The 13652-nt window shown below is 40.4% G+C and overlaps 1 protein-coding gene across 1 annotated transcript in view; it reads left to right on the forward strand.

Annotated features, from left to right (window-relative positions):
• The window catches only part of plppr2a (phospholipid phosphatase related 2a), a 54933-nt gene that overhangs the window by 36713 nt on the left and 4568 nt on the right, over positions 1-13652 (forward strand). Inside the window, exon 4 of the mRNA XM_062439025.1 lies at positions 13052-13172. Within this exon, the coding sequence (XP_062295009.1) occupies positions 13052-13172 (121 nt within the window). The remainder of the gene's footprint in view (positions 1-13051; positions 13173-13652) is intronic.

Here is a 13652-nt window from a genome sequence, read left to right on the forward strand (position 1 = left end):
TGCGGTGAGATGAAATGAATACTTAGCTTAATAAATATGGATAAAATGTTCTGACTCATCCAGTTGCATTGCAGGTGAAATCAACACTACTTTCAAGGGCAGGTGAGATTTATGTGTAGTTAAGATCTGACTATAAAAAAAATCACTATGCAAGCTCCATTAACCAGGCAGTAAATGACAAATGCATCCATATGTATATATGTCTTTTGTCTACTCACCATCACTGCCTCCTATGTAAAATCATTTAAATTTTTGTTAATAAAGTAGTTCATTAAAAAAAAGTAGTTCATTTTTCACAAACTAGCAACACAAACATTGTATTACATTAAGTGTGATGATAGGGTAATTATAGAGCTCCATTGATCAACCTTGCAGACAGTTTTTCCCAGTGGTCACTCACAGTATTGCAGCAAAAAATCCCCCTGCGGCCCAAAAAGCATTTTCCCCATGGACCACCATTACAAAAGAGCCGTCTGTAAAACTGTTACCAAGACACCTCAAACTGCAAACAAAGTCAATTATGACTTTCTATTATGAATTTTTGGTACATTGAGTTTGTATATTTGTAAGACCTTCCTTGAGTGCAGAAAAGCCACTTAAAAATCTGCGATGTCATCATAATGTATAGTCTATGGGCCGAGCAGAGAAAATACTACTGGCATTTTCATTGGGCCGCACAACATGGCGTATGTGGCAGTCAAGCAATTTGCAAAGACTGAGTGGGCACCATTTTTGGTCCGGTATCAAGCTCTTATAATCAGCATGGTGCTGACCTTTAAGGGGGAACAGAGAGATGAAGAGTCCAAAATGGAGGAAGCTATCTATCCAGCTTATCAAAAGCAGAATCAGGTTTATTACCAAGTAAGTCTGCACAGGCAAAATATTTGCGTTAGTGTTGTTGTGCACAACAGTCAAAACTATAGACAAAATTAGGTAGTCCTAAATAATATAAAAAAGAAATAATTTACAATAAAAATGCTTCAATGTGTTTCACCATCCACATAAATGTACATCCTGTCAGATTATACTCTACAAGATAAGAATAGTTTACTGACAGTTATGAGACAGGAGTCAATATTGCAAATATGTCTTATGAAGAAACTGAACGTATTGTCCTATTAGCATCGAGCTACTGACACGGCAGCTAACTGACAGTTTGTATTTTTCTAGAGGTTTTTCCCTGCTTTAACAAGTCTGAATAAACAATTCAGGACAGAGAGAACAGAAAGAAGCAAGCAGACTTAATGTGACTGACTTGCATTAACATGTTCCTAGCAGACGAGCATGTTAGCAGTTAGCTCACCAGCTGGTTCGACAACTACTATGTGACACCGTTTCACTTTTTGTGGTGCGACGAGGCCAAACTCTGTACAGTATACCACCTCTATGACATTCAATATTTATTTGTTTAGTATGTAAAGAAAAGCTCTTCAGTAAATGCTGGCAACTCAACACTTAACCATGACCAATAGCCAGTGATGCTGCAGCATATTTCAGTTGTCCTACATGTTTGACTGCCTGTCACAGAGGTGTCCTGTCAGCATCCTCACATCCTCAGTCATAATGTCAGTGGACTGACATTAAACTGCACTATGCCTCACCCAGAGGAACCATGACCTGAAAGAAAAACTCTCACATTCATGCACAGTTGCACAGACATGGATCAGTGGCTCTGTGTCTGCCTGTATCTTAACCGGTCTATTCTCTCCTAAGCTTTTGCCTTATAATCTCCTTTGCTGTCCGTCTTCTTCTTTACTTTATTGCATGCCACATTTCCCTTTTTCTCTTTAAAGCACAGACCCACAAACGCAAGCACACAGTCAAAGCCACTATGCTGCTAACCCAGGTTAATGAGACAGATGGCAGGATGGGCTTCATGGTGGGAGAGGGGGTGCATCAGTTGCTGTGACACCGGCTGCCATGAAAGCATATGTCTGGGCACTCAACCACTATGAATCCGCCATGACCATTCAATGGAGAGAAATGGCTTTAAATGGTACTTTCTTGGAGATTTAGTTGTACAGTCCCCTAAACCAGGTTGAGGCTATAAAACAAGGTTATTTTCTCAACCTGTTATCATGGCAATCCACATTATGTGACTTTGAAGTTTATTTTAGGGGGGAAAGAAATGCTGACATGCCTTTTTATTCTCAGTGGAAAATGCAATATTTAAATTTTTGGCATTTAAATACATCTTGATAACATTTCTAGCGAGAAATGTGCACTTGGTTTTCATAATCTTCGATGTCTTGCTTGACAGTTATCAGTTTTTTAGGCTTTCTATTGTTGCTATGGTGGTTACTACGGACACTGTTAATACTGAAACCACGTAGTTGCATGTTGTTTGAATCATTGCCATTGCATTGTTTATTTATCTGAGCTGTTCAGAGCGCCCCAAGGATGAATTGAGTTTGAAATCCAGAATTTGAAGCTTTGCGATTGTTTGACTGGAGGAACCCCTCCCCCCCTTTCCCCTTGAGTATTTTCCTCACTGTCACATTTCTCAGCACAAATAAAAACATGAAAGTGTCCTTCATCACTCAATAATACAATAGGTTCATGTTAAGGCCATTCATTTAAATTATTTCTCTTTCAATTCTGAGAAGAAAAGTTGTTGTTTTTTGTCTGATTGAAGGCTTTCTCACTTCTGCCGCTTGACTTCTGTTTTTTAGTTTGCAACAGCAAGGGCAGAGATAAGAGGGGAGGTGATGTTAATGCAGGCTACAAGTTGAGTTATCAGAAAAGATACGGAGAAAGAGAAAAAAAAGTGTAAGAACCAGGCAAAAAAAGAAAAAAGAGAATAGATGAAATCACTGCTCAGAGAGAAAGCCCAAGAGGAATTAAAAAAGAATTCTGTTCATGGAAAGGAAGAAGTGCTGCACGTTCACTGAGCCTCTATCTGCTCTACCTATCTGCACTGTTGATTTCCATGGAGGCAGATAATTCACCACAGTCTTCACAGTTCCCTCTCAGCCTGGAACGCAATCGCGGCACTGATCTCACCGCTCAACGACGATAATCACCCTACCCGAGCCGACGCTGGATTGCATCACCTTACCGTTTTGATGTTTGCGTCATCAAACAGCCTCCTCGTTTCATCTGTCACCTTTCCTTTTCCTCGTCGCCTTAACCGGTTCCTCTCTTTCGCTCTCTCTGTAGCGAGGTTGTACAGTTGAGCTGCCTGGGCAAGCTCCATGCACCAGTTTCCTGGCAGGCCCCGAGGCAGTTGTTGCATAAACCTGATGGGTTATGCAGTGAATGGATCTAGAGCGAGAGCATGTTTATGCCTTCCTGTTGACTATCCAGTGGTTTTGACAGGAGTGAACCATTCCTGTGAAATTAGATTAGACTGAACATTTCTGCTTATTAGCTTTGATCCATTTTTCAGGGGTGCTGCAAGGATGGTGGACTTGCCCTGCTTCACACAGCACCTTAGACACTTCTGGCAAACAGCAGTCCCCAATCTGCATGTACAACAAGCACGCAATCTACTATTCTTACATCTTTGCATGTGGCTGCTGGACCAAATCTGTGTTGTTTTTGTGTATAGCTGTGAGCATTTCACTCACATTCTCAAAATTACCGCATTCGCACTTCAAATGGGCTGCGAAACTGATTTGGTCCACACATTTGATGTCCATCTAACTTGTCTGAAATCTGGAATCTCTTCTGCAGAAAATCATCAAACAAAGATGAAAAGGCAGCCAGAGAGAGGGGGGAGAGAGGTTGAGAGTTCTGGAGTGAATCCAGGTGATAACAGATAAGTGAATGAGCGGGGAGGTATGTGTGAAAGAGAAGCAGTGTTCACTTGACACTGTAATATCTAGGGTTGAAGTTTTACCCACTAAATGAAAACGATCACTTCCTGAGAAACTTGCTGATTTCCCAGGAAAAGCAGGATCAATGGAGCAAAGGAACAATTACTACTAGAGGTACATTAACTTTGAAGTGGAACAATTCAATGCTGTTTTATGAGGCATTGGTGCATTGTTCTTGGATATTTAGTTGTAACATTAGGCGTTATCGTGCATACTGCTGCTTTTGACTGTTGCTAAGCCACAATAAAGAAAAAAAAATTTAAAAAAGGGAAAAAATTTATATCGAAGACGGTCAATAATTGTCCTTTTTTCCATCATGCTATACTCACGGGAGATCTGACTTCATGCTGTCACCCGCAGCTCCTCATCTAACAGCTCGCTGTATCGCTGCAGCTGCTCCTTCTGGTTCCATTACTCCCTGCAGTGTGTAAATCTGATCCGCTGTCAAAAACTCAATGTTGTCTTGTCTTATAGACGCGCTTTCCATTATAAAAGATAACCACAGTGACACAATGCATTGCTTGTTTCCTGTGACTGCTTCACAATTAAAGACACTGTTTCGTCAGCAGCAGTAGGAAATATTAGGATTGCATGAGCAGTGTGTTATGAACAGTAAACACTGAGGCTGATATCAGTGAGATTAAATTGCTAACGGTAACGCTCAGATCACATGCTGCATCATGTCCTATAAATCCCTCATGCTCATGTGTGAAGGCAGTTTGAATCCAGTGCAGAAACAATGCAAACATCCATATAGAGACTATTACAGAATGCAAACACACTAAAGGGTCATTGCTGAAAAAATGCTGATCATAAATAGAAAAATAGGGTTTGATTCAGTGGAATTCTTGAGGATTATAACTTTATTAATGAAATCTGGAGAGGGCGTCTCTGATCCATACATAATCATACATAGTCAGCCATAGTCTTTAGTGCTGTATGCCAACAATAAGACACACACAGACCTGGAGTAAAACACACACTTTATCTCTTAAGTGACCATAGATGTTTTTCCAAAGAGAAGATTTTGATATTCAACCTTAATACTGTCATTGAAGGTACACCCAGGTATATTCTGTAGATCTCTGTGATGTAATGGATTATAAAATAGATAATCGTCAGCAAAATATATAAAAGACAGACAAAGAATGAGGGAAGCAGATGATACACGGCTAACGGTCCCATTGATATAGGTTTTTAAGGAATTTGACAGAGCAGATTTGGAAAAGGAGGGAATTAACTGGATAAAAATGGAAGGGGACAAGACAAAGAATATCTATTTTCCCATCCAGTGGGAAGAAAAACAATGAAAGGCACAATAGAAAAAGAGAGACAGGGATTAATGATGCTACAACACAATTATGAAAAGGTTTTGTCTGTGTAACATAGAATACATTTATGCTCCGTAGAGTGTAATACTACAAACAAGTGTTTGGGCGCCTGGGTAGATTCTCAGCAGACTATCAGTGCCTCCAATGTGCAATCACACTTTGCTCATTCAAACAAGCGCATCACTGTGCGTGCTTGCGATTTGTGTGTACGTGTATACACGAGTGGGTGTGCTTTTGTTGTGCATGTGCCCCATTCCCTTTCTATTGCAGTTGTGTTTGCAAGCATTGAGTTGTGTGCCCCTCCATCCGTGAATACGATCATGTTGTTTTCTCAGTCGTCATTCTTCACCATGTTAGCAGATTGAAATACACGTCGCTTTTTGGACTGCTCTGTACCTTGTCTGTTTTTTCAGTCACCTTCCTGTGCTTAGAGCCTCCCATTAGCCAAAATCCTGGTGAGAACCACATGTGAGTAAAGGTGACGGTGATGGTGATGTACTCAGACAGGCGCAGTGTCTTTCATATCATCCATTAGCCCAAATCTCATATATATATATGTTGCACTGCGGAGATTGAAGTCGTTGTACATGATGACACATAATGGGATGCCAGTGACAGCGAGGCATCTCTTTGTACTTTACACATGAATAACCTTCCCAATCTTGTCAAAAGCATTAGATCTTATGGCTGCACGTCACAGAAATGGGTCTGCAGTTGGTTTGCGTGATACAAGAGCTCTGAGAACTGCTTTCATTAGATTAGATGCCAAAGAAAGACTGAACATCTGCTGAATAATTTACTTATGAGTGATCATCTTTCTTACCCTTTAAAGTTTAACATTCACTATATACAACTGTTAAGAGAGAGGGGGGTCACATAGAAGCCCAGATAGATCCATCTAGTCCTCCTCCTCTTTAATGCCTCTACGCTGGCCATAGCAGTGGCCAGAGGCATTGTGTTTTTGGATTGTCTGTCCATACATGCGTCCATACATCTGTATGTCAATGTGTCCCATTCTCCTTAAGGCAACATCTCAGGAACGCCTTAAGGGAATTTCTTCAAATTTGGCAAAAACCTCCACTTGGACTCATGGATCAACTTATTAAAAATTCAGTGGTCTTATTGGCTTTTGTGCCAAGATTTAGATGAGAAGATTTATATTACTCTCATGTCTGTATGTTAATTATATAGCCAGCAGCCAGTTAGCATAGCTTAGCATAGAAACAGGGTAAACGGTGAAATAGTCCACCTAGCAACACATGTAAAGCTCACAAATAGATATAGTATGATGTACCTTGTTTTGTTTTACTTTTGTTTTGTTTTGTTTTTTATTTGGGGGGTTTTGCCAGTTACCTTGCTAAGCTAAGATAACTTGCTGCTGACTGTCGCCTAATATTTACCCTGTAAACATGAGCAAGGTAGTGATCTTCTCATCTAACTCTTGGTAAAAAAGCAAATAAGCATATTTCCAAAAATGTTAGACTATCATCGACAATTAAGTTTGATTGCAAACTGTCCTTATTATCTAGTTAAAGGTGTCACTATACTACAAATGATTTGCTTGAAGCGTCTGACACTTTATTTTAATTGCAATTGGCCCGGTGTGCAGAGTTGTTGAAAAGTCCAGAGGGCTTGAACTTATCTCTCAAACTCTCTTTTTTTGTCGTTCTTCACACAACTACTCCTGTCACTTCACTAACAAGTACAACACATAAAAAAGCCTTTTGAAGGAGAGACTGCACACTGTTATTCCCATTTGTACGATTCATGGCACCTCGCTCCTCTCTCTCTGTAGAAACAAGCTTTTCATGTTTTGAGTGTGGCCTTTCAGAACAGTTTTAACAGTTTTACCTTCAGATGTGGTCGGATGACAGGTCTTACAAACCGCCGTGTTTCAAATGTATCCAAGAATTTGATGATAGAATTGTTAGCCTTACATACCAAAGGATACCAAGACCATATAAAAAAAGGAACACTTATGATCATGGAATAGCACCTCTTAGATTTAGCTTCATATGATAAGCAAATCTGAGAGCTTCTTGCTGCATTGGTACATTTCATCTACTACCTCATGAGTCTGAGATACATAATATTTCCATCTGTTACCGTCTGTTGTCTTGTGTTTGTTTTGTTCTTTTCCAACCCTCCACCTCTCGTCTTATCGCTAACACGGGCTGAATAGAGTCTGCTTGCCATTTGCAGAAAGGGGCATACTAATGGAAGCAATCTGCATCTTGGCGCTCTGCTGCAGTGCCGTCCCTCAGGCTGATTCCACCATGCTTGATTTGTCCCTCGCAGCTTCATTGACATCATTACCACATGACGATAACACATCGACAGGCCGTTTGTCTCCTATCTTTTGATGAACTCGCTGCTTCAGACAACCTTCTAAAAACAGGGAACACACTTGTAAAGATGGTTTTACACAGTTTTTATAGATTTAATTATAGATTTAAGATTCTCCGATATCTCTAAAAAGAGATTGTAGAGATCCTAATCTTTATGTGGAGGAACATACAGTATATCCTGACTTCTTTTTCTCCCACTGTGCTTCTAAATGTGTATATCCGTTGTGTAATCATTTGATTATAAAGACTTACATGTAAAATAAGGATATGTAAAATGTATTTATGTCAAATCCTTTACCCTTCCTCTCTCAAATGTAATTCCTCTAATAGTTCCTGCTCTCGCGCTCCCTTCATCTCCACAACCCTCTCCATTCATCTCATCGCTCTAAGTAAAACATCCTCGGTTATTGTCTCCTAATAGACACATATTCATAAAAAAAGGGCAAGTCTGAATGCGCGCTCCCATTCGACTAATACCCACTGACACAAATCAAGATCTGATTACTTACACACACAGAATCCTCCAGTTTCCTCGTGCGCACAAACACGGGCTCTGCGCTCATGCCGTCATTAATCATGTCTGTATTAATGCGTCATTCCTTCATCACTCTCTCTGTGTCTAAATCGTGATTGTGAGTAAGCATGTAATAAACATCCATGTCTACTTCCACTTTTTTTTTTTTTTTACCAATCTGCTGTTTTCGAAATCATTGTGCATCCTTGAACGTTGCGTTTTTGGACGTGTCAGAGTCCTGAATGAGTAGTTTCATTTTAAGGAATCATAATCCTGGCTGCCCTAAGCTGTTTTGACAATGTCGTTGTATTTAACGGTGAATCCTTGAAGGAGCGGTCGGGGCAGGGGGAAGGAGGAGAAGAGAAGACGCAGGGAGCTGGAGCGCATCCCACTGCAGCGGAGAGCGATAATTGAGAAGCGTTGGTTGAAATAATGCATGACATGATTCACAAGGATGCCATCCACACATGAATAATTCATCCCAGCTGTATTTTCCCCTAACCCCATCACCTTTCCACCTTACCCGTACTGTTCCTCTCTGCTTTAACTTCCTACCGTCACTCTTTCTCTTACTCTCTCACAAATTTCCCCTGCTCTTATCTCTAAGGGCATACTACAGGTTTGGTTTGGCAGTGAGGCCATGAGGTCTTTAATCAAAGTTTAAAAAGAAAGGAATGTAACATGTATCCTTCCTAATGTAAAATACATTATAGTGGAAATCATGTTATTTTTATTATATAGTAGCAATAAATACTATATTATTAATGCACTTACCCTACTTATGATCACATTTAGTTTCACTGATAGATGCATAGATTGTTTTTGCCTTTTCACAAAACAAATTAAATCATCTGTTGTCTGATAACGTTGGAAAGTGAAAGTGTTTATAACTGTTGAAAACGGCCTCTCTAAGGTGGAGTAGTCATGGGGACCTGATATCATTTAAATACGGGTATAATGGTGTAGTCTGGGTATACCCATGCTCTCATATGAGCAATATTCTACTTCCCTCTGAATGTGAGCATGGCCACTAAGACAAAATCTTCGCCTGAGATAGGGAACCAATCACAGAACGATGAGGCGGGCTCAATACGGTGACGACCGTAGAACGACTCTGTTTACATCCAGCATGGCGGCCAAGGAGGTGCAGCAACCGTTTGAAGCAGCAGTAGATTGTGTGCTAAATAAATTGGAAGGCAAGTTCACTTTGAAAATAGAAATAGAACAAAAACTTGCGCTACATGATTTCCTTCATAAAAAGGATGTGTTCACGCTGCACCCTACAGGCTTTGGCAAAACCCTTATATACCAGTTAGCCCCGCTCTGAATACAGCATTGTGTATCGTTGATATGATTGGCTGTAAGTTTGTCCAGTAGCGGACAGAAGCAGTTGATCCCGCCTCAAATACGAGGAAATGAACGGCTCCTCCCCAGACCATTTTTGACTGAGATATGGTCTGGCGTTAGCCAGGCTAATAATGGTGCACATTTTCTAACCTGTAAGACATTCATAGTGTTGCCCTTGGTGGTTCAAGTAAAAAGTGGTTGAAATAGTTGTGTATAGAATGAAAAAGAACCTTCGAGAGACATTCAAAACCTGGCCTCTCATCTCCAGACAGTTGGCCAATCAGCTATGTAGAGACCTCAAGGTGTGAAGTCAGTTTTGCAAAGTTACAGAAACTGTTGGACACAATTCTCCAATTCCAATATGGGAAATGTGTGGGGGAAGGGGGGTTCGATGTACTAACAGCTTCTGCAACCATGCTAAAATCTCTTAGAAGCTGTATTCAGTCACAGAAATGCCTTTCATTCAATTCTAAGATAAGCATGCTAAGATGCTCACAATGACAATGCTAACATGCAGAAGTTGAGTAGATATAATGTTTACCATGTTCAATGTTAATTTAGTGTGTTAGCATGCTAGTGTTGGCTAATTAGCAAAACCACAAAGTACAGCAAAGGCTGATGGGAACGTCACTAGTTGTTTGGACATTAGGTCATAAACCAAATCATTTAAGTTATAAATTGTGACAGGAGGATGGTGCTAGACGAAAGGTAAAGAGATCACCAAAGTTATATGCAATTCATTCTGAGGGGAACATGAATGTCTGAACCACATTTTCTGACAATCTCTCCGATAGCTGTCAACTCAAAACCAGAAATGTCAACCTGATGGTGGTGCTAGAGGAAAAATCAGTCAGATCACTAAAGTCTGTAGGATTTATTCTATTGGTACCACGAATGTCATGCCAATCCATCCAATAATTGTTGAGAAATCTTGATCTGGACTAAAGTGATGGACCGACCAACCATCAGACCAACATTGCCATCCCTGCAGTCACACTGGTAATGAAATCTGAAAGCTACCAATACAGGCATTTCTCAACTCAAAGCTTCACCCATGTTGACCATTGTGGATAGACTGTTTAGAGAGTAAATTGGTTGGTTGGGCACTTTGGTTTTCTCACTAAGAATAACAGTAATGGACAAAAAAATGCTCTTGGGGTGGTAGTACTACAGCATATGCTTCCAAAAAGGCCTACCACCCACTGCTTTACAGCTTTGCCTCAGGCAAAGTGTTTAAGAGCACTTGTCCACGAGTGACAGCACACTACCACAATTATCACACATTTGCTGCTATACACATACCCGAGCCCTGCACAGACCAGCAGTCCCAATGGAAACAGCCACTATGTTGTCTTTTAATTGCCCCATAAATGGTTGTCCACAGTGTGCAATGCCCCTAACATCTCTAATTTGAAGCTACTGATTAAACCCCCTCAGCTTTGATTTCATGCTCCTATTAGTGTTTAGAGGGTTGCCAAGGAACACCCAGTAGGGTTGCGTTTCACTAATGGAAGAAAGCACTTGTCTGGGCACACACTTCACAGCACTGCTGCACTGACTGGGCCTCTGCATGCTATTAAGTCATTTAGCTTGGCTGGACCTGCCTGGAAATGCCTAGAAGCACCAGACTTGACTGAAATATCATCATTTTCACTTCTCTTTGTCTCTCTCCGGCATCATCTTTCTTTCCCTCTCTGACTTTCTCTGTGGTTCCTCCTGCTTTCTCTCCTCAGCGGCTTCAGATATTTTCACTGTGGGGGATAAATGAGGGATTATGTTAAATATGGAAAGAGGAACAATGAGGCTGATGGGTTTGTGGAACATGGTCAGCATTAAAGTGGGTCCCCGCTTCCGTCACAGCAGAGTATATAAGTCGTCATGGTGATTTTAAATGAAGTGTGTCCCTGTCATAGATAGTTATTCGCTGAGGGATCGGAGTTTTAGTTGATGCCAGCATCCACGAGGGCTGTCGGCTCTCACGCAGATGAGTCTCACAGTTGCAGACCATTAAGCAGTCATCAGTGTGGAGAGGCACCGCTGTTCAGACTCACAGGGAGTGAATTGAACACAGTCACCTGACCAAAAACACAACGCTCCTCACAAAGAGAACAATAAAACAGTGAGCACCCACCAACAAAGGCTGCTATTTTTGATTGCAGAAATTTCCAGACTGTACTGAGTTTACATCTCTATCTGCCCAAGAGCCCTGGAGTCTAGGCTTAATAAAACCGATGATGATTGAGGTGTGTAATTGGATTCATTTGCGCTGTGAGCTCTGAGATTATTAGTCATGCTAATAACTGTGAGCCGCACAGGGTCAGTCATGCTAGTTTCATGGTTGACCTGCAACATCATTGTGGTCAAATCAGATTTTTTTTAAAGCCACAACAGCTACATGTAGAAAACACTCAAATCTGCATTTATAGTTACGTTAGTTACTAGCTATATACTTAAAGATCTGTCATTTGTAATGTTTTTTAAGCAATATACTGTTAACATTTAGGGGGGAAAATTACATACTACTGCAGAGAGCCTGGTGCATTCATTCACACATTCAAGAAATGATGGCAATAACCACAATATATGGTGATTTGTACTAGAAAGACATAGCCATAAATATGAAAACATGTCCACCTGATGCTAAATGATGAGGTAATATAAGTAAAATTATATATAACACATAATTAGATATGTAAATCAATATCATTCTCTAATCATATTACATTATCGCTTTTATGAAACGTGTCCTATCAACCATGAAGTTAAAATACAGGAGCCTGTGATGGACACTGGGCCTACACAACCCCAATGAGGCAATTTACATTAATATTTCATATCAACAAAAATTGGATAATACATTCATTAGCAGTTTACTACATATGCGTGCATTCACTATAGCATTTCTAAACATATCGTCGCCTTCATGTGAGATCGAAACTGTGAAATCAGCGAGGTGTCATGGTGTTTGATGATGTGATTCACTGCAAACCAGCCGATGTCAATGTGCTTGCTGAGTTAAAAGTTCCAAAGATTCATAAGGCTTCATCTGCTTATTACTAGTCTACAATGAACACAATTACTAGTGTTTTAATTGCGAAGCCAGTGAAGGATCCCTGCACTTGATGATTGGCTGATTGATTGGGGGCACCTGCACAGAAGAGGGCAAGAATAGAAAGGCTAGAACAAACTGTATTTATTTATTATTTCACCCACCGTATTTATAGTATTTGTGTGCAATGATACATTATAATGGACATTCTGGGTGAGCTCACCTTGTTGTTTTACCTCTAAATACATGGTTCAAATACTGTGGATAAACTGCATCCTCTCTAGGCATCTAACCCTATTCTTACTTGCCTTGTTCAACTCTTTACCGACTGTGGGCGACGTTGTCCCACTCCCAGATCTCTATAACTAACTTTGTCAGTAAAAATATTGCAACTGATTAATTAAATAATTTCCAGATATATGAAAATGAAAAAAATCTTCTGAATATAGTGCAAGCAGCCGGGCTCTTCAACACTTTACCATCTTGTCGCCGCAGGTTATTTTTGTCTTAAAGTGTCGATCAAACCGCTCTGACCTTTTAACCTGTATGTGTGTGAGGGTCTGAGTGAGTGTTACTGCAGTGTAGTCGGGGAGTACAATGTTTTCCACCACTCAGTCCTGTGTTTGCTCCTTTTGTGTGCGCAGATTCTTGTCGGAGAGCTGTGTGCCTTCTTTACCAAGGCGGAGGGAACCCAGGAGAAGACCATTGTCACTGCGGATTGCTGCTACTTCAACCCCCTGCTGAGACGCATAATACGCTTCCTAGGTGAACACACTGTTTTGTATTACACATCCCCTCTCTGCTCTTTAACTGTTTTTGTGTGGTTTTGTCGGGGGAACGTGTGAAAAAGACGTTAGACAGAGATCAAAATTACATGAAAGAAAAGGTTGAATTGTAAGAGAGTGACTCGCTACGCTTAAGAGTTTGTCAGCCAGAGCTTGTACATGTAGCTGTTAATTGGATGATAAACTGCGATATAATCTTCGAGGTAAGATATTCAGGATCATGCCATGAAGAAACTCATGAATATTAAATAGCCTGCAAATTAGCATATTGAGCTGAATCAGCTGATGTAAAGGCTTCTGTTGCAATTTCACACCTCAGCTGATAATAATGTGTTGGGGGCTATTTTAAGGAGGAACTGATTATCACCCATTTCATCTAATAGTGCTGTTACTTGTTTTGATTTTACTCTCTCAAAAACATATCTCTTTAACTTTGCACTTTTTTATTCTATATCGCCTC

The sequence above is a fragment of the Scomber scombrus genome, chromosome 18, assembly GCF_963691925.1.
Source record: "Scomber scombrus chromosome 18, fScoSco1.1, whole genome shotgun sequence".
Lineage (NCBI taxonomy): Eukaryota > Metazoa > Chordata > Actinopteri > Scombriformes > Scombridae > Scomber > Scomber scombrus.